Source organism: Tamandua tetradactyla, chromosome 7, assembly GCF_023851605.1.
Source record: "Tamandua tetradactyla isolate mTamTet1 chromosome 7, mTamTet1.pri, whole genome shotgun sequence".
NCBI classification, from domain to species: domain Eukaryota; kingdom Metazoa; phylum Chordata; class Mammalia; order Pilosa; family Myrmecophagidae; genus Tamandua; species Tamandua tetradactyla.
Genome location: NC_135333.1, coordinates 30,665,146 through 30,686,875, shown reverse-complemented (window position 1 = coordinate 30,686,875; position 21,730 = coordinate 30,665,146). Strand labels below are relative to the sequence as shown.

The 21,730-nt window shown below is 46.1% G+C and overlaps 1 protein-coding gene across 4 annotated transcripts in view; it reads left to right on the top strand.

Annotated features, from left to right (window-relative positions):
• Positions 1-21,730, top strand: part of TMEM184B (transmembrane protein 184B) — a 57,359-nt gene that overhangs the window by 10,562 nt on the left and 25,067 nt on the right. For all 4 annotated transcript variants that reach the window (XM_077168819.1, XM_077168818.1, XM_077168817.1 and 1 more), the window contains exons 2-3: positions 17,836-18,084; positions 19,006-19,171. In XM_077168819.1, the coding sequence (XP_077024934.1) occupies positions 17,893-18,084; positions 19,006-19,171 (358 nt within the window). In that variant the 5' untranslated portion in view covers positions 17,836-17,892. The remainder of the gene's footprint in view (positions 1-17,835; positions 18,085-19,005; positions 19,172-21,730) is intronic.

Here is a 21,730-nt window from a genome sequence, read left to right as displayed (position 1 = left end):
TGCATCAAAAGATTTGTATCTTGTTATTTTTATTTATTTTTATTTTATTATTATTTTGTTTTTGGGTACATGGTCCGGAAATTGAACCTGGGTCTCCTGCGTGAATGAGAGCATTCTACCCGTTTACCCTGTGCCTTTTTATTTTTGATAGATATTGGCAAATTGCTTTCTATAGGGGTTGTACCAATTTCCACAACCACCAACAATGCCTCAGTGCCTCTTTCCTCATATCTTCGTAATATTATCAGACTTTTTGATCCTTGCCAATCTGTTAGTTGAAAAATGGTATTTTAATATTAGTGGGGTTTAGTTTGTGTTTCTCTTAAGGATAAGGTTAGGTACTTGTTTCAGCCATTTGTATTTCTGTTTCTGTGAACTATCACATTTAAGCACAAACTCTAAATATTGCTGGTTTTGATTGTGTAATATTGACAGTATTGCCGGGATGATATAATAGAAATTATTAAGCTACTTTATGAAAATATTAATGTATTTTTCAAATAAAGAGTTCCAAAAGGGGGAAAAATAGCTTTTCTCTGCTTTTTTCTTCAACTGGGTACCCTTAAACCTATACCTTGTATTCCCCCCACTAACTGGGCTTATTTCTTGGATTGGTGAAGCTGTTTTTCCTAGGGATTTAAGTGTATTCTGCCTCTCTGGCAATATTTTTCAGAATTACAGCTGCATGTACGCTTTTATCCCGCTGTTCCAACCTAGGAATTTATCCCACAGATGTGTTAACATGTATGCAAAATGACTTATTTGCAAGGTTAGTCATTGTTACCTTATTTGTAATAGTAAAAGTTTGGAAATAACCCAAATATCCATCAGTAAGGGGCCACAGACAACTTATGCTCTGCCCCAACTGTAACATACTGTGCAGCCACAAAAAATAGTACAGCTCTGTGTGCTGCTGGAGCAGTCACCAAGATATATTGCTGGGTAAAGGAAGCCTGGTGCGGGATGGTGTGGCTGGTATGCTGCCATCCACGTACAGAAAGGGGTGAAGAATAAGTATGTTTGCTTGTATATGCAGTGATGGTCTCTGGAGATTCCCAAGAAGTTGGTAATTTTGGTGCCTCTGGAAAGGGGCCTGGTACTGGAAAACTGTTCATTGTAAACCCTTTGTGCCTTTTGATTACTGAACCATATGAATATGTGACTTTCTCAGAAATTAAATAAATAACATTAAGTAAATTAAAATGTAGTAAATGTATCCTCACCTCTTGTCCAGTGCAGAGAGGGCAAGTTTTGACTATTCCTTCAAGGACTAACTGGCCTCACTTTTCCCAGGGGCTGCCTCCTGACCACCATTAATAAAAACACTGGTGCTTGGGGCTCACCAAGAGAACCCAGTGTGAACTGTGGATGTTTCTTGGTAAATCAGGGCCTTGGTAACGAAGCCACCTCCTTCTGGCCCTTCAGAAGCTCTGCCATTGGTTGGAGGTGTCATTTAAAATCCCTGCTCTGATATGTCCCCTTCCTGGCCACTGAGATCTTTAGGGTCTTCCACGCTGACAGCCCCAGCCCCGGACATCCAAGGCCATCTTTGCTCTGCCTCTTCTGGAGCCACATGTTCCTGGTGGCTGTTTGCCTCCCTGGTTTCCCACGCTTCTGCCTTTGCTCATGCTGTTCCCTCTGCCTGCCTGCCTGTTTGGCCTTCCAGGCCTGGCTTAGTTGCCACCTCTGCATCACCATCCCCTAAACTCCCCCGCACTTCCCAGGTTCTGCATCTGCTCCTCTCTTCTGCCGCTTAGGCTTTTTACAGTGTGTTCTAGGGATCTGGTTCCCACTTGCAGCCCAGAATGCGTTGATGTTGGCCGAATGAATGAAGGGATGGCTGCCTTCTTCCTAGTGCGTCAGGGTGGCCATGTGTGGGACCTGACTAGAGGATCAGGACTGGGGTTAGAGCCTGTGTCATCTGTGAATCCTGCCCACTGCCTGGCACTGGCAGATAAAGCCACATAGCAGGAATAACCACAGTCGCATGACTTGAGGGCTGAGTCCCTGTGCTCAGTGCCTTGCAACCTCACTAAACCCCCATGAGGTGCAACTGTTATTCCCCCTTTACAGATGAGGACGCAGATCAATCAGCTGGCCCAGGCTCTCTCTCTAAGCCAGCTTGGCAGGTGAACTCACCTCCCTCCCCCCTATGTGGGACATGACTCCCAGGGGTGTAAATCTCCCTGGCAATATGGGACCTAACTCCTGGGGATGAGCTGAGACTTGGCATCATGGGAATGAGAAAGCCTTCTTGACCAAAAAGAGAAATGAGACAAAATAAAGTGTCAGTGACTGAGAGATTTCAGAGTGGAGAGGTTATCTTGAAGGTTATTCTTATGCATTATATAGATATCCTTTGTAGTTTTTGTTGGAGTGGCTGGAGGGAAGTACCTGATGAAACGACTGAACTGTGTTCTAGTAGCTTTGATTCTTGAAGACGATTATATAACTATATAGCTCTTACAGCGTGACAGTGTGATTGTGAAAACCTTGTGTCTGATGCTCCTTTTATCCAGGGTGTGGACAGATGAGTGAAAAAAATAATAAGGATAAAAAAATAAATAATAGGAGATAAAGAATAAAAATTGGGTAGATAGAAATATTGCGGATCAATGAGAGGGAGCAGTAAGGGGTATGGGATGTATGAGTTCTTTTTTCTTTTTCTGGAGTGATGCAAATGGTCTCAAAATGATCATAGTGAAGAATACACAACTATGATGATATTGTGAGACATTGATTGTATAATATGGTTGGACTGTATGTGTGTGGATATTTCTCAGAAAAATATTTAAAAAACCAAAAAACGAAAAACAGCTGGTTCAGTACACTCAGTGAGAAGCGGGATTGGACCCAGCTCTGGCTGCCTCCAAAACTTCTGCACTTCATCAGTTTATTCCACCACCTCCCCGAAATAATGGATCACGCTGATACACCTCAGTCCACTCCCATTACCTAACCGGGCTATTGTGTAAATTCTTGCTCTTATCTTTCAGGCATATGTGCCCTCCGTGCTACTGGGTGTACCCCCCAGGGCAGATGCTGGGTCACCCAACTCAATACATGTTCCCAGGAATGGACAGGATGGGGATTGCTCACTGAGATATCCTGGTCCAGGGTGGTGCTTCTTGCTGACAGGGCCTCAGGGGATGAGGCAGGTTCAGGCCTAGAATCTGGCTTGGACAACCTGCTCCCTTGGGGCCAGGGACTGTTTGGATTCAGAATTCTGCATCTGAAGGGTCCCCTTTGCTCAGATCAGGGATGGGGGTTAGCCAGCTGGAAGAGGCAGTTGGAATCACATTTACAGCTGAGCATTGATTCGCTTATTCTCAATTCTGGAAAAAACTGAGATGATCGAAATTTGGACTAGTGTGTGTTTAAAAAAAAAAAAAAAGACTTAAAAGGCTGAATTAGGTAAGCCCTCGCCAAAGGATTTTGGATTACTTTGTGGTTCACCTTTATTCCTTCCACATGCTCCCCCCTCCCTTCAAGTGACAAGCACCCAATTGGATGATTTTTCTTTTCTGGTTGAGAATTTGTGAGGACTTGGCCCCAGGAGAAGAGACAGAAATATTGAGCCACTAGAGTGGCCTGGACTTATTGATGTGGATTGAAGGGGAGTGGAAATAAGGGGTGGACCCCTGCCCCCTTCCGCAGGGCATTTGATCCTCTTTCTGAAGGCTAACCAGGACTAACCGCCCAGCCTCCGGCCAACTCTCTCTGATCCCCTCTGGAGAGGGGCCAGGCTGTGGGTTGCTGTCCTGCTCTGATGTGGCCCATCCTCCCCCCAGAAGGCAGCCACCCAGAAGCTAACGGCCGAAACCATCCCGTGTGGCAGGAGGCCTCCTTGTCATTCCTTGGCAGCTGAAGTGGGAGTGAGTGGTCAGTTCAGATTAACAGTGCTGAGTCCAGTTCCAGCCAGTGAGTTATGTTAAGATGAAAGTTTTTACATATATAGTAAATAAGAAAACCAGAAACCTTCCTAGCTACATTGATATTCTGCAGATAGTTGCCAGTTGAGCTCAGCCTGTGGGTATGTACAGATGCTACGGACAGTGTCCATGGCTGCAGCTCAGAAAGGTTTGGATCTGAAACTAATGAATGAAAACATCACCTCAGAAGGATTAAAAAAGACAGATAAGGAGACCAGAGACAAGGCTGGTCTATGTCTCAGACTGTCGGAGTCTGAATGAACAGATATTTTGAAAAATGGGGCACGAACTTACAGCTGAACAGAAGTATGAAATGATCGTGAGATAGGGTAGTAATAATAGCTAATGTTATGTAGTGCCAGATACTGTTATAAGTGCTTTCCTACATTATCTTATTTAATCCTTCCAATTCTCTGAGGTCTTACAGATGAAGCTGAGGCAAGGAGAGTTTCCGTAACTTTTCCGTGGGGAAGGATGGAGGCTGTATTGGTTAAGTGAGCATTTGTGTTGCTCTAAAGTTGTTCCCTAGGGCTTGGCATAGTTCATTAGGCTACCCCAAGTCCAGGTTGAATTCTACTCAAGAATTTCTGCTTCCCTGTGCTCTGATTCTATGCTCTCAAGCACCTGTCCAGCAACTGGTTTGGCTTTCCTGGCTCCTAGATAGGAGGTGGAGAGAACATTTATAAACTACTGCTCCTTACTTTGTTGGTGAATTGGGTTTGCCCATACCTGTTCTCCTGACTCTCATCAGCTCCTTGGCTCTGAACCTGGCTTTCTGGACTGCAGAGATGAGTTCCAACCTTGAGGCTTGGTGGCTGAGCCAGGCTCTGTTCCTTGGGAACCTCCCAGCTGCGGCCCCTCCCTGGGGGACCTGTACCCCTGCTCTTGACTGCAACAAGACCCACTGCACATTTGATAAAAGGGCTTTTAAACTATAGAGTGCTACAAGTGGTCAGTCAGACGGGCCACATTGCCTAGCGCGAGACCTGCTACCAGCAGGTTAATGCAGGTTTCCTGGTCCTGTCATGCACCTGGCCAGGTGTGGTTTAACACATTTATCTCTGCGCCTTTGTCTGTGCTGTTTACTCAGTTCCCAAAGCAAATAAAATTTCAACATCTACTCTAAGCCAGCCCCTAAGCAGGAGATAGTGGTGACCAAGGTCCTTACTCTCAAAGAGCCAGTCTCAAGGAAGTCAGGCATTCATTGAACAAATATAACCACAATTGTAATTAATGCCACCAAAGAAAAGATCAGGTGCCAGGAAGGATATGACTTGTACAAACTGTATTAGGTCATAAAAGGTGATAGATGTCAAGGAAGATGGGGTTAAAGATCCGTGGGGAAAACGAGAGCATGCTCCATTCCCTGGGGTTGGCACGGTGGCCGAGGGTATCATAGAGCTTTAGAGTTGGAAGGCACTGCAAAGGGCAGACATTCATTCACCTGTTCCCTTACCTACCTGAGGCTCCTGGTTCTGAGATAGGTGCCAGGGATCAGAATTGCACAGAAGATATGACCGCTAGCCTCCAGAGGGTTCTTCAGCCAGTATTCCCGCCTGGGGGACTTCTGGCCTGTTCCATGGGAAACTTCCTTATTCTCCAGCACATTGCTACCAGCACATTGCTAGATGGTTCCAGTTAATCATCACCAGTTCTCCACTTGGTGGATTGGATTGTGCCCTGATGGAGTGGCATAGAACAAGTTCCTTTGCTCTCCTTGGTGTGGCCCTTTCCACGTTGGAAGACAGTGGATGTGACTCATCTGGTATCCTCTGCCTTTCCCCTGGTTCTTCCCCTGTGTCCAGCAGAAATGCCCAGCTGGTTCTTTAGCTGAACTCTGGAAAGTATGGTGGGCACCCCAGTGATGGAAAGTCTGCTCTTCACAGCAGGTGGCTTCGTGACAGGCATCTAGTCCATCAGTTGCTTACTTGATTCTTTTTTCTAAATCCCTGCTGCGTGTCTAGGGATTGTGCTAGGCCTGATGATAGATGAATAAGGTATGGGGGGAGAAGAGCGCTTTTAGAACTGAGCTTTTTAGTATCGTGGACTGAGCACAGTCGGCTGGGCCAGGGAGTGGGCTGACCCTTGGGGGAGGCTCTGATGCTTAGGGTGAGCAATGAATGAGGAATTTGCCCCCCTATCCCTGGAGGTCCAAGGCCAAGGGAATGGCACAGAGGTGTGGACTTCCACGTGCAGGGTGCTGTAGGGACCCACGATTGCTGGGGCTTGGAAAGCAGGTTGCGAGCCATGAGGCTGGAGAAGGGGCTGGGAAGGGAGATAGAGAACCAGCTGCCCAGGGCCCTGGCTGGGCTCTCGGCAAAGGAATCAGGACGGCCTTCCATGGGCAGATCCCGATATATTCTGATAAAACTTCAGGTTGGGATCCATTCAGGTTGAAATAAGTATAGAAATAAAGAACATTCCAATGTCTGCATTCTCAAACCTTGTATATGAAGAAAATAATCTGGCCAATTGCTGCCTCCATTTTATCTGGGTCCTCTGCTTATCGGTCTCACTGCAACTCTCTGAGGACATTTCAGACCCACTGTCCCTTCTCCGCCTTTCTGGAATCCAGAACACTCAGAAGTCCCAAAGGTTCTTCCTAAGTCTACAGCAAACTAATTTGGTGGCAGAAATCTGACCTGAATTGATGTGAGGCTAATTACAGTTTTTAAAAATATCTCACCTAGGTGACTTGTCATATGTTTCTCTATGGGAATACAATGTGTTTGCTTTTGGGGTGCTGCCCAGATCCCTCTCGGGGTGCTGCACTATGTACGCCATAAGCACTATCATTCTTTCTAAAATCTGAAAAATTTTGAATTCTTAAACTCATTTGGCCCCAAAGACTTGGCTAAGAGATGGTGCACCAGTATTCTTATCCCAGAGACACAAGTTTAATTCAGTAACTGGCCCCCAGTTACAGCTCAGGCGATGGTGCTGAGATCTCAGCTCAGTTTTCCTGACTCAGAGTGGGGGACAAAGTGCGAACTGTGCGGTCTGGTCTTTTCACAGCCTGCTGGGTGGCAGAAGAAACAAAATAAGGAGCAGATCTGCCTGTCATGGGCAGGTGGGCCATGGGGAGAGAGACAGGACCCAGTGCTTGACTGCTTTCCCTCTGATCTGCAGCTTTTGACTCTTTTTCACTGCTTCGTACTCTCCAGACTATCTTTGATCACAGATGCCTATCAGTAAAAGCCTTTGTGCGCAGGTACCCCCATGCTCAATTGTATACATGTATTATACGATTATATGCATATTTAAAGTAAGTATAACTTACTGTTATACCATATGTATAATAAAACTTATACCAAACTTAGAAATTAAAGGATGAGCTAGTGATGTAATAATTTTTTTTTAATAATTTTTATTCTGTCGATGGTACAAAAAGCTTCTGGCTTCACATGCTTGATTATTTTTGGAAATTGTGTTTTAATGCTCACTGACAGAGCAATTTGAAGAGCTGGTTCAGTGTTCAGTTTATTTAGAGAGTTGGTTTTAATGGCTTCCCTCCCTGAAAAAGATCCCTACCCAGGGCACATAGCTGCACACAGAGGAAATGCATTGTTGGCTCGTCTTCCAAATTGGGTTACTCATTTTTCCCTCCCATTTACTGGGTATGCAAAGGATTTGTTGAAATTTGGCTAGTACATTTCCATCTTCCCTGATGCCAGTCAGATGTTTTTGTAAACTAAATGGAAGGTATTCTGTTTTAAAATTCTTAATGCATGAGCCCAAACCCCATTCAAATGCTTTGGAAATTTTTAAACAGATTGGAAAATTCTGTTATATAGTTTTCTAGTTCAGGTTTTTTTATAGGTGGTAGACTTATATTGTTTTTTTGTTTTTGTTTTTTGGTAACAAAATCCTACAAATAAAAAATCCTACGACAGTAGAAACAGTTCCAGTATGCTTTTTTTTTTTTAAATTTCCAGTACACTTTTACAAAATCCTGTGCCCCTGGCCTGGGTTTCTTTCAGAGAGCAGTGATCCTTTCTCATTCATTGTGATAACATGCCTTTACTGGAAAAAGGGACATAATAAACATTCTCAAGGCTGTTTTGAAAACATTTCCTAGGATGCATATCTCTGGCAGCCAGTTGTCATAGAAAAATTGGGCACATTTTGAACAGTTTTATTTGTAAAAGAAAAACAGGTTGTTAGGTGGGTAACTTTTTAATTCTTTTCTATAAGTAAATAACCCATAAATCTCTGATACAGAATGTTTTTTGAGTCAGTTTCCATCTCTTTACAGATTTTGTAGAGAATTCTACTATAAAAGTTTTTTTATTATGGACAATTTTAAATATATACCAAAGTAGAGCAAATAGTATAATTTATTTCTGCCTGTTCACCCAGTTTCAACACTTAGCAACATTTTGCCCATCTTGTAGCATCTATCCCCTCCTCTTTTTTTTAATTCAACAAATATTGAGCACCAGTTGACTGCCTACCAGACACTGTCTGGGTGAAGAAAGCAGATCCCTGTTGTCAAAACTTATACTCTAGAGAAAGGAAACAAAGGATAAAACAGTAAAATGAATGAATAACATTATAGGGACACAAAGCAGGGAAAGGGGTTGGAGGGAGGAGGCAGTCTTAAATGTCAGCTCCGAAATGAATGAGGTAGTCCTTGTCCCAGTAAGGAAGGTTGCTCCAACCCAGGGCCTCTCACTGGGGACAATTCTGCCCTCTGGGGACACTGGGTGATAGCTGGAGGCACTGTTGGTTGTCATGATTTGGGGGAAGGGTGAGCCATTGTCATTGAGTGCAGAGAGCCACAGTACCCAGGATGCCCCCACCATAAAGAAGGACCTGGCTTCAAGTGTCAGTAATGCTGGGGGTGAGAAACCCTGGTCCAGCAATGTTGTGGAGGGATTGGCTTGCTGAGAATTCCACAAGGGTGGAGACTCTGCGCTGGTCACCTTTGTTTCTTCAGAGACCACCTAGGATGATCTAGGCAGCACTGAGACAAGGTCTGGGGATGAAGGGACAAATGAATGACAGGTGTCCATCACGCGCTGCTCACAGCTGGCAGAGGTCAGACTGGACTCCACTGACGATGGTCTCCATCACTTCCCCTATGTGTGGCTCCTTCCTGAACCTCTTCCTCTTATTCTTGTAGTCCCTGTTGCAGTGGAACCTCCCCAGTGGCAACCCTGAGATGAGGATTTGAATGCAGGTTGTTTGGGACATGCAGAGAGCAGCACAGTGGACTGGGGAGGTTTGACAGCGATAAAGGCCAACAGTCACATTGGAATTAGCCCACTCCAGGGGCTGGGGAGCTGTGGTATTTATATGCCAACTCCCACTGGTTATTGGTGGAGCACTGGTGCACGTTAGAGTCAGTATGAATTCGCAGGCATTTCCAGGTTTCCACAGTCGTGGAACATTCCTCAAGCTTGTAAAGGTACTGGCCACTGGCCACTGGTCACATCCAAGAGAAAAGGTCGGGGCACCAGCAGCATCCGATTAAGTCCCTGTGATGTTGCTCATCCTTTCCCGTGGAAACTTCCAGAGGCTTCAGGCTCCCATCCATGATCTCCATCTTCACCTCTAGAACCTTCTATCCTACGGCCCTCTGCATGCCCCTCTGGAGGTACCCACAGAGATCTCAAACTCAGTGCATCCCAAAATACTCGATCTCCTCTCCTAACCATGACCCACATCTCCGTGCCCAGAAAGAGAAAGCAGAGGTGTGGGATGAAATTTTCCTGCATTCCCCCACCCCCAACACACATATCCAGTGGGCCACAAGTCCCGACCACATCTCCAAACCTCTCCATTGTTGAGGCAGAATTTGAAAGGGTTAAGAGCAAGCACAGAGAATGGTATCCCCTAGCCTGAGTCTAAATACTTGTTCTCCAGTCTCCAGATGTGTGGCCTTGAGTATGATCTTCAGTACGTGCATGCTTGATGTTCTCCAGTTTTTAGAGTAAACCCCAGACATCACAATACTTTACACTCTTAAATACTGCATATGCATCTTGATGTTATAAGGACTTAAATCTTTTTTTTTTTTTCTTTCAGTAATTAGACTTAGGCCATTGCAGAAATACTAAGTAGAGTCCCAGGTACTCTTCACCCAGCTTCCCCTAATGGTGGCAACTTACGTAGCTGTAGGGCATTATCAAAACCAAGAAATGGATGTTGGTACAAGAATATTAACTGGATAACAGACCTTTTTCAGCTTTTTACTGTTTTTCACATGCATTCTTGTCTGTGTGTGTGTAGTTCTGTGCACTTTTATCATGGGTAGATTTATGTAGCCACCACCACTATCAAGTTGCAGAACTGTTTGATAACCGCAAATGAAAATGAACTACCTCATGATATCCCTTCATATCTGCACACACCCTTACCCCTGTCCCTTGGTAGCCACTCATGTGTTCTCCATCTGTATAGTTTTATCATCTCAGGAATGTTATAGAAATGGTATCATACAGTATGTAGCCTTTTGTGGTTGTCTTTTCATTAAACCCTTAAGGGCCATCAAGATTGTTGTGGGTATTGATAGTTTGTTCTTTTTTATTGCAGAGTAGTCTTCTGTGGTCTGGGTATACCAGGGTTTGTTTAACCTTTCACTTGTTGAAGGATGTTTGGCCTTTTTCCAGTTTTTTGGCCATCATGAACACAGCTGGTATGAACATTTGTGTATTGGTCTTTGTGTCAACATAAGTTTTCATTTCTTTGGGATAAATACTTAAGGGTGTGGTTGCTGGGTTGCGTAGTAGTTGCATGGTGAGTTTTATAAGGAACTACCAGACTGTTTCCAAACTAGCTACACCTTTTACATTCCCACTAGCAATGTAGGAGAGTTCTAGTTTCTCTGTATCATCATCCGCATTTGGTATTGTCACTGTTTTTAGTGATTCTGGTAGCTGTGTAGTAATATCTCAGTGAGGTTTTAATTTGCATTTCCCTCTTGCTAATGATGTTGCGCATCTTTCCATGTGTTTATTTATCAGCTGTGTTTCCTCTTTAGTAAATGTCTGTTCATGTCTTTTGCCAATTTTTCTAATTGGATTGTTTTTTTTATGATTGAGTTTTGAGCATTCTTACTATACTCCAGATATTAACCATTTGTTAGATAAGTAATTTGCAAATATTTTCTTCCACTCTGTCGCTTGAATTTTCGTCGTCCTCTTAACAGGGTCTTCTGTAGCAGTAAAGTTTTAAATTTTGATGAAGTCTAGTTTATCATTTTTTCCTTTTATGGATCCTGCTTTTGGTACCATTCTAAAAACTCTTCACCTAGCCCCAAGTATCAAAGATTTTCTCCAAGATTTTTCTCTGAAAGTTTTATAATTTGATATTTTACATTTGAATCCATGATATTTTACATTTTGAATTAACTTTTGTATATGATCTGAAGTTTAGGTTAAGGGTTTTTTTTTTTTTTTCTTACAGATGTCCAATTGTTTGAGCACCATTTGTTGAAAAAATTGTTTTTCCTCCATCAATAAGGACCTTTATTTTTATATAACCACTATGTCATTATTATACCTAACAAATTGACAAAATTTCCTTTATATGCTCTGTTTCATTTGTTGGTTTGTTAGAATCAGGATCCAGGCAAAGTCTACAGGTTGCATTTTGTTTTAATATTTCTTGATTGTTTTAATCTTTTTTTTTTTTTACATGGGCAGGCACCAGGAATCGAACCTGGGTCCTCGGGCATGGCAGGCAAGCACTCTTACCTGCTGAGCCACCGTGGCCCGATTATCTTAATCTTTAACAGCTCCCCCTCTTTATCTTTGTTTTTAAACCATTAATTTATTGGAGAAACCAGGTCATTTGTCCTGTAGACTGTCTCACAGTCTGGATATGGCTACTACTTCCTTCTGGTGTCATTTAACCTGTTTCTCTACCCTCTGTATTTCCTAGAACCTAGTGGTTAGTTACAAACGTTTGCTTAGATTCCCATTCACTCTTTGGGCAAGACTCTTTCCTAGGTAAAGTTCTGTGTGCTTCTCTGCATCCCATCAGGAGGCTTGTGGCATCGACTGGCCCATGTAATGCTGATGCTGACCATGGTTCATCAGGTAGTGTCTGCCTCATTCACTCATTATCAAGTTCCCCGACAGTCTTTCACTCAATATTTTATCATCCATTGATGATCCATGTCTACATCCATTATTTTTATTAGGGACTGCAAAATGGTCATTTTTTGTTCTCATATTGTCTCCAGTTATTAACAGGACTTCTGTAAGGTAAGGCTTTCCCTCATTAATTTGTTGTAGTTACCCTGAGACCTTATAGATGAAGGAACTGAGGCTCTGAGAGGTGAAGTAACTTGCCCCTGCTAGCAGAGGGGAGTCTGGTATCCTGTGTGAAATCCTGTCCCATGAAACTTGATTGTGCCTCTTTCTTCATTTAAGATTCTTCTCCAAAGTTACCACTACTTTGAAGACTTCCCTGACCCTCTTCCCAGCCTTGGCAAAGCCAGTTGATGCTTTCTTGGGGCTCCCTTACTGCTGCCATGCATTCACTCTTCACAGGTTCCCCTGTCATGGTGGGGCAGTCTGAGGCTGCCTTGGGTTTTCCAGTGCCCAGCACAGCATCTAGAGGTCTTGGGACTTGTTTATTAGAAAGATGCTTCCAGCATCACCCCTCAGAGCCATCTGCCATGTCCCTGGAACATTCAGTCAGTAGAGAAAGTAATGGGCACCTTTCAATGCCTCTGGGATTCTAGCCTCATCCAAACAGCCGTCTCCATTCCCTAGTGCCTTGGGGTACACTGGCTGCATTGGGAAAGGGGAGCTCTGGAGGTCCCTTCCTTGTATCCCTTTCCCATGGGGAGACAAGGGGCTCCACCAGCCAGCATTATCTCTGCTTCTCCAAGGTCCAGGCCTGGGCCAGGCCCATGTCCTGCCTGTTTGTGGACCTGGGTGCCCGAGATCCTTCCCAGATAGATGCCTGTCCTCAGGGTGAGAGGATTGAACCCTGTTATCCATCCTCCCCTACCCCTGCCACACAGACTGTGAACAGTTGACTATGATCGAACAGTGTGCAGACAGGACTGTGAGCATGTTCGAAGGCCCTTGCTTGCTGCCCTGGGTCCTGCAAGCCAGGCTAGTTCAGCAACTGACAGCCTTCCATTGTCCCAAGAGCAACATTTGACAGTTATGCAGCTCTTTTGCATTCCTTATATAGGTCATTGAATTCAGAAGAAGAAATTTATTCAGATATTAGGTGACTTGCCCCAAATCAAAGAGCTGGGACTCAAACCCAGGTCCTGTAACCGTCTTCCACCTCCTACCAAAGAGGAAACCCAGAGGAGCTGCACTGCCTGCGCCCGGGCCTGCCTAACAGGACAGAGGTCAGGCTCTCCTTGAAGAAAGGGGAGGGAGGTCCCTCCTGGTAGAGGAGCCATGAGGCCAGGGGGTGTCTCTGTGGGCTGGCCATGGTCACCACGCTACTGCTCCGCGCCCCTGTGACTTGCACTCAACTCTGGGGCAGGCTTCAGGGTTCATAGCCCATGCTCCCAAGCATTAGCTCATGCTTTTTCTCACAGCAACTCTGAAGTAAGTAACATCTGTGTTGTAGAGATGAGGAAATGATTCAGAACTTGGATTTTTTTTTTATTGTGAAGTATAACATGTATACAAAAAAGCAATAAATTTCCAAGAACATTTTAACGAGTGGTTTTAAAGTTTGGTATGGGTTACAGTTCCACGATTTTTCGTGTTTTCTTCTAGCTGCTCCAAGATACTAGAGACCTACAGAAATATCAATATAATGATTCAGCACACATACTTATTTGTTAAACCTGACCTTCTCTGTATAACTCCACCATCACCTTTGATCTTTCCTCCACTCTTTTTTTTTTATTAATTAAAAAAAATTAACAAAACATTTAGAAATCATTCCATTCTACATGTACAATCAGTAATTCTTAATATCATCATATAGTTGCATATTCATCATTTCTTAGTACATTTGCATCGATTTAGAAAAAGAAATAAAAAGACAACAGAATAAGAATTAAAACGATAATAGAGAGAAAAAAAACCCTATACCTCACATGCAGCTTCATTCAATGTTTTAACATAATTGCATTACAATTAGGTAGTATTGTGCTGTCCATTTCTGAGTTTTTATATCCAGTCCTGTTGCACAGTCTGTATCCCTTCAGCTCCAATTACCCCTTCTCTCTCTTTTTTTTTTAATTAACGGAAAAAATGAAATTAACCCAACATTTAGAAATCATACCATTCTACATATGCAATCAGTAATTCTTAACATCATCACATAGATGCATGATCATCGTTTCTTAGTACATTTGCATCGGTTTAGAAGAGCTAGCAACACAACCGAAAAAGATATAGAATGTTAATATAGAGAAAAAAATAAAAGTAATAATAGTAAAAACAAAACAAAACAAAACAAAAACCTATAGCTCAGATGCAGCTTCATTCAGTGTTTTAACATGAATACTTTACAATTAGGTATTATTGTGCTGTCCATTTTTGAGTTTTTGTATCTAGTCCTGTTGCACTTTCCTCCACTCTTTAGGGGTATTTGGACTATGCCCATTCTAACTTTTTCGTGTTATAAGGGGCTGTCGATAATATGGGATAGGGGGATGGGACTAGTTGATATTCTGGAGAGGTTAACCCCTCTGCATTTCAGGACTTATCTGGTCCAGGGACCCTTCTGGAGGTTGTAGGTTTTGGAAAGTTACCCCAGTGCATGGAACCTTTGTAGAATCTTATATAATTGCTTAGGTATTCTTTAGGATTAGCAGGAATGGTTTTGTCTGGGGTTTGGCAAGTTATGATAGGTAGCAGTGTCTAACTGAAGCATGCATAAGAGTGACCTCCAATGTGGCCTCTTGGCTCTATTTGAACTCTCTGAGGCACTGTTACCTTATTTATTACACTCTTTTCCCCCTTTTACTCCAGTGGTAAAGTTTAATAGCTCCATTATTTTTCTCCCATCCCTCAAGGAACTTTGCCAGTACTTTTGATTATCTGCTTAATATACTCTGGGATGTATCCTGGCATTACATTAAGCTATACAGGATTAAAGGTTCTCATCTTATTATGGGCTCCCTGTGCAGAACTCAGATTTATAGCTCCCCAGGGTAGTACCATATGATCCGAGGGTTTTCTTAATATTAGCAAAAGTGACTTAACGTGCTCTTCGAAATCATAGACTCAGGATCCTGACACCTAAACCTTCCAGGGCTCCTGGAAGTCACTGTGCTCGTCTAAAGAATAAATGAGCCTGAAGCCCTCACCCAGAGCCTGTAAATGGAAATATGTACCTGTCCAGTGTCTGCTCCGTGTGGTGGCTTCAGAGCTGCTGCAGCTGCCCCTCAGCCAGGGAGTCAACTCAGAGGGCTTCCTAGTACTGCCTTAAGTCAAGAATGGACACCCAACCCCCAGCCTCTTGCTTGGGAGATGATTTAGAGGGTATTTGTACTTCCTCTAGCCCCTCCACAAGTCCCTGTGTTTATTCATTTAATTTGGGATGCTAGACTAAGATGATGATTTACAACTGCATCTTCTTTTCGTCAAGGATTATTTTTGGCACTGGTTTTCAATTTTGCAGCCATACTTACAGGAGCTATTATTAGACTTGTCACTGTGTCTCATTTTCAAAGCTTGCCACCAGGCTTTATATAGATACCTTCTCCATTTTTGAGTTTCTTTATATAGTTGCCTTCTCCATTTTTGAGTTTTTGTCTAGATCCAACTCTAGATCATTTATTGGGCTAGAGATTATTTATTTTTATAGGAAAATAGACATGTAAAACGCTCTTGTGGGGCAAAAACATATGGCTAACAGCAGACGTGGTGTAGATGGAGATGGAGGATACTGGAGAGGTTGGAGAGAAGCAGGCGGCAGAGCTGGGAAACCCATGGGCACAGGGGTCTCTATATCTCGGGGTCAACCTGTTGGCGTCATGCATGGGAAGGCCTAGCAATGCCTTCCCCCTGTGCTGGTATTTCCCAGGTGAGAGCACCAGCTCTCAGAGGAGGAAGGGGCCCTGAGGACTTATGTGGTCTAACCTTGGGATTCAGGCCCAGGTGGTCAAACTTAGGGTATTTGGTCTGGCAGCCCTCCATGGGTTTGCACTCCAGGTGGTGGTGAAGCTGGGATTTGGGCTCCAGCCAGGACTCTTCCTGCAGTGTCCACATGATCTGTTTCGCTTCTTTAAAGACTGTCCCCTTTGTCAGTGTGTCAGACGCCCTTCTGGTTGCATTTCATGTGTTTCTAGAGTCTGTGATTTGGGATGTCAATCTTCCAGGTCATTCGCCACAGGAGACTCAGTGACCCTGTGGGTGGTGTTTACCAGCTTGTCAACAGGTGGCAGCACTGACAGGTACACCCTAAGGCGGTGGGGAGAGGAGGTGACCAGCCCAGCTTTCCCCAGAGCAGGCCCTCAGGGGATCCTGTTGGTGCCGGCTTTCTTTCTGAAAGTGGTTCCAGCCTCTGGCCTGATATTGGCTCTTGTTTGTAAACTTTTGAAGAGAGCCCTAACAGTAGTTCTTTATAAGACAGCATCTGGGTTACTTTTCAATGTGAAATCACTTCTTTGTTCCATGGGCCCTGACGTCATCACCAGCCAGTAGGAAGCTTAGGGCTAAAGCAAGAGCCTGCCTGGGGTAACGAATTGAGCCCCAATGCCTGCCTATGAATGCCTGCCTGTATCCCGTTTGTGTTTCCCTTGCATCTTTTCTGTGCCTTCTGAGTCCCGCCCGTGTCCCCCCCATTTCCTCCCCTGCATCCTGTAGACCTTGGCTTTACTTTCCTAGAGTAACATTTCCTTGATGCCACTTTCCTCAACTCCCTTTTATTTTGTCTTTATGGGTAGACTCCGGAAATTGAACCCGGATCTCTGGCATGGCAAGTGAGAACTCGGCCACTGTGCCACCACGGCCTGCTCTTTCTTCCATGCATTTTTGTTGTTGTTGTTATCAACCCCTTATTTTATGCCTTGCATATCTATGAGGATCTTCAAATTCATTTTAAAATAAAGGGGGGGGGAGATTTAAAAAAAAGCATTACAGTGATTTGGATTCTGGGCTCAGTGCTGGACATGTGGTTTTGCTGCAAGAGTGTGTGGTCTCTGGAGGCTCAGTCTATGCGCTGTGTGTGACAGTGGAGCATGTAGCATGGCTAGAAGGATCTAACCGGAGCCAGTCCACAGACAGGCTTCTAGGCAGGGTGGCACCTGCGTTGAGTTCATGAGGAATGTTCCAAAGGTATTCAGAGTGAGGAAGAGCTGCTGAATCTCCAGGACACAGCAGCTGGATGGTGGGGAACGTGTGTCAGTCATTTGGGAAATTGGGGATGTGGCAGAGGAAAGCAGGGGGAGCCCTTTGGTGAGAGGGCCTCAGCAATAAAATGATTTCGCTAAAGCAGATGTGTAAATTTGTACACATTCAGCAGGGATTTATTGGAAGCCTTCTAGATGCCCCCAGAAACTGGGGAGGCCTAGCGGACAGAGCAGAGCTTGTCTTAAAATGTTGGGGGCAGATAGCAAACAAATATATGAGTAACAGTTAGTTGAACAGATGCTAGTAAGTGTCCTAGAGAAAAACAAAGAGGGAAAGTGTCAGGAGTGCCTAAGGGGTTGCCAAGGACAAGTGCGTGGTCAGGGCTGAGGCCTAAAGGAAGTGTGGGGGCAAACCATGTGGCTGACAGAGGGACAGCCGGGGAAAGGGCCTTGCAGAGAGACTAGTCAGGAGCCTGATGCATTGATCTGGGGTGATGGTGATTGGGGACAGAATGATGGCTGGGTCTGGGGCAACACTTGGTCAGAGTGCGGATGTTTTAGAAGGTGAATGTTAACACCTAGACGATTCTTACCAACCCCTCCACTCCCCCTGGAAGGGGCTAGCCCTCCACTCCCCCGGAAGGGGCTAAAGTTGTGCTTTCCTCTCCATAGGTTGGTGCGTTGCTTATTTCAAGGGTACCTTTTGGGGAACCCCCTGCTGCCGGCATCATGACGGTGAGGGGGGCTGTATTGGCCCCGGATCCAGCCTCGCCCACGACCGCAGCAGCCTCACCCAGTGTCTCAGCCGTCCCTGAGGGCAGTCCCACGGCCATGGAGCAGCCCGTGTTCCTGATGACCACTGCCGCCCAGGCCATCTCAGGCGTCTTCGTGTGGACAGCCCTTCTCATCACCTGCCACCAGGTACCTAGGCCACTTAGGAGCCCTGAGCCAGGGAGCCCCTAAAGATCCTCTGGCAGGCCACTGAAGGCAAGGCTGCTGTAATAAATAAATCCTGAGTTTCAAGGTCTTAACATACAAGAAGTTGATTTCTCACTTACAGCCCAGGCCAGGGCAGGTTGGTTACCCATCTTTCAAGAAAGTGGGGGGAAGTCACACTGGATATTTAACTGCCTTAATCCAGAAATGTCACTTCATTTTCCCAATTTCCCAGTAAGACAGGCAATACTGCCTCTCTTTAACAGATGGGAAAAGGCAGAGGAAGAAAATTTCACTGGCCAGTAGGTCACTCAGCCAGGAAGCCCCTCTGCTTTCAGAGACATCAAAGTTCCTCCATCTGTCTTTCCCTCTATTCTATAAGTTAGGAGACTGGGCATGACCAGCTACAACCCAGACTGTCATTTAGCTCAGTGTACTTGCAGTAAAACCCCCAAGATACCAGGTTGTTAGGAAGGCAGGGCCTCCTCCATGCCACACACTGGCAGGTCCCAGCTGGCTTGCATTGGGATCCTCCTGGCCTCCTTCTGAGGACTGTGATTTAGATGGTCTTGGGGTGTGGTCTCATAATCACCTGCAGCTGTAAGGGTTGGCGGTAGGCTCTGCTGCCATGCCCTCTTCAGGGTTTTTGCATGCCCTTTGTGCATGAACATAAACCACCTGAGGATGGAAGTTCTCTTATCCACATTTTAAGAGAAAGGACTCCAAGCCCTGGGGCTAAGGGACTTGTGTGAGCTCATAGAACTACTGAATGTCAGAACTAGAAGTCAAAATGTGATGCCTTCCCTTGTTAGGTCCTCATGGAGCAGAGGGCTGGGGCTGTTGGGGTGGGAAGTGTAACGTGGGGTCAGTGAGGGCCTGACGCCGGACCACCTCCTCTGCCCACAGATCTACATGCACCTGCGCTGCTACAGTTGCCCCAATGAGCAGCGCTACATCGTCCGCATCCTCTTCATCGTGCCCATCTATGCCTTTGACTCCTGGCTCAGCCTCCTTTTCTTCACCAACGACCAGTACTATGTGTACTTTGGCACGGTGCGCGACTGCTATGAGGGTGAGTGTGGGGTGCGGGCTGAGCACGAGAGGTGCAGGGGAGTGGGTGGGCCTGGTGCCCTGGCATCAGCTGGGTGGGCCGCACACCCCGCCCTCTCCTGCTAGCATCTGGGAGCCAGGAGATCTTCTCCCTGACTTCCTCCTGGAGGGATCTCAGGGCCTCAGGAAGATCTGCTTTGATCAGCCCCTCACTTCTTTACACATTTCAGGTTCCATCCAGGCCAGATCTACGGGTAGCAGCCGATAGGTAGTCGTCTCACCTTATAGAGGCACTTTGTCATAGGGCATCTCAACACACCTTTACAGGTGGCCTGGAAGCTGGGCCCCACCTATGTCTGTTTTCTCAGTTCTGGCATCTCTGGTGGGGGTCAGGGCAGCAAATCTGAACAGCAGATCTGTTCGTGGATAGAAACCAAGGTTAGAAGTATAAGGAGTTTATCCCAGGATAAGCCAGGAGTTGGACCAGGCCTTCATCCCCAGGTGTCTTAATTCTGAGGGCTCATGCCCTGAGGTGTTTTGCTGTGCTGCCCTAGATGGGGAGTTCTGGGGGCCTTGGTTCTTGTGTGTGGAGTTGAAACATCACTCTCTCTGTACGGAGCTCCAACTGCATGCCAGGCTCTGTGCTAGGCTCTGGGCTGCAAAAGGGTGAAGCCAACCCTCGCCCCCCCTGCCCTCCAGGAGCGTGTACACGCCTGAGGATTCCCAGCACAGAGGAATAGGGAATCGCTCTGATGGAGGCCTGGCTGCCTGGTTTAAGGGAGGAGAGGACAGTGGAGCCGAGACTTAAAGAATGAGTTGGCATTTGTCACATGGAAGCTGGGGATTAGCATCCATTTCAAGCAGAGGATAGCCAGTGTACAGAGCAAGGGGCTATGCAAGTGGGCTAGGCTGGGAGGTTGTCAGAGGGCTGTGTGGGGAGCTGGCCAGAGCCAGAGGAGAGGTCAGTGGCTGGAGAGGAGATGGCACCCAGAGGCAAAAACAGGAAACAAAAACAGCCTTGCAGGTCTGACAGAGAACTTTAGGTTTTATTTTTACTGTTGATACACAGAAATCTGAAATGTCTGAAAATTGCAGGTTAGAAAACTCTCTGGGTAGAGGGGGGTCACTGGCCAGCAATGGCGAGGAGGGACCTTAAATCTGTCTCCTAGAACTCGCCCTCACTTACTTCAGAGTCCCTGCTCTGAAGCCCACCCCTTCTCAGGGGCGCGCTTTCCTGTTCCTCCCCAGGCCTGCCCTGCTGGTTTGGGTGAGGTGACGTCCCTGTCTCAGAGGGCTTTCCCCTGTCCCTGAGCTTCATGGATGTCAGGGTACAGTGTGCTCGCCCCCCAGGAACCTGGAGCTTCTCTTCCTGTTCCACTTTGAACCTTGTGAATCCCTGAAGACTCACTAGACACAGAAACTGCCTCTGGACATGGGAGGGAAATGGAGGCATGTCACAATAGCCCACTCGTCCCGCCCCTGCTGTGCCCTGTGTCTCCCTGGGCCTTTTCTCCAGCCACACTGCTCTCCTTTCTGTCCTGAGCACATCAGCCATTTCCCAGCCTTGGGTCTTGGTGGGGGCCATTTCCCCCGTGCCTGGAAGGCTCTTCTGTTCTGCGCATGGCTGGCTCCTCAGCCTTGGCTCTAGTGTCATCCCCTCAGAGAGACCAGCCCCCCAGGTCCTTCAGAGCCTTGCTCCTGTGTGCAGTGTCTGTCTTCCATAGTATTCTCTTGGCTCATGAAAGCAAGAACTAGTCATGTATCCCAGGCCTAGACAGAGCCAGGCACACGGCAGGTGTGCGCTCTGCATTTTTCGAATGGATAAGGGACTTGATTCAATGCCTGCTGTGTGCCTTGCGTTCTTCCACGTAGGCCTTGTTGAATTCCCAGCACCCCTCCTCCAGGCTGTGGGCTCTTCAGACAAGGACACCAGGGCAAGGCAGTGGGGCTTGCTCAGAGTTGAACCAGGTGCTAATATCTGATACTGTTGGTGATGGAAGCAGCAGGGTCCCCCAGGAAACTTCCAAGTATCCTAGGGACCGTAAAGGGTGGGTTGGGAAAGGAGGAGGCTGGGAATCCTTTTCCACTCAGCTGTAAGCCTTGCCTACAGTATACTTGTTCAGGTATAGCCTTTGTCCATCTTGTACCTTCAGAAGCAAAAGGCCATTTTCTGCCGGGGGTGGGGGCATGCCCATCTTTAGGCGAGCCTTTTGTGAGGGCGAGGGACAGGTTCAGGATCCCTTCTCTTTTGGGCTCTAAAATGGCAGAAGGGGGTGGTCACAGCCAGGGGGAGCCTCTGTCCCTGCCCGAGAGGTGGCAGCAGGTATGGCAGGTGGGCACCCCCACTCTGGATTCCTGTTTGTTTGGGCCCTGCCTGATTCCTACCTCCTCCTAGCCCACGTGTAAAACTCCTTGCCGAAAGTTGGCTGCCATTTGTAACATATCTCCTAGCAACACCATTGTCCCCTCAGCCTGGGCCTCTCAGAGGGAGTTTACGAACAGTACAGCAGCTGCTGTGAAGCTCAGGCTGCCCCGGAGCCGACCAGCTTTTGGCATCTGAGTCGGTGGCTCGACCCATACC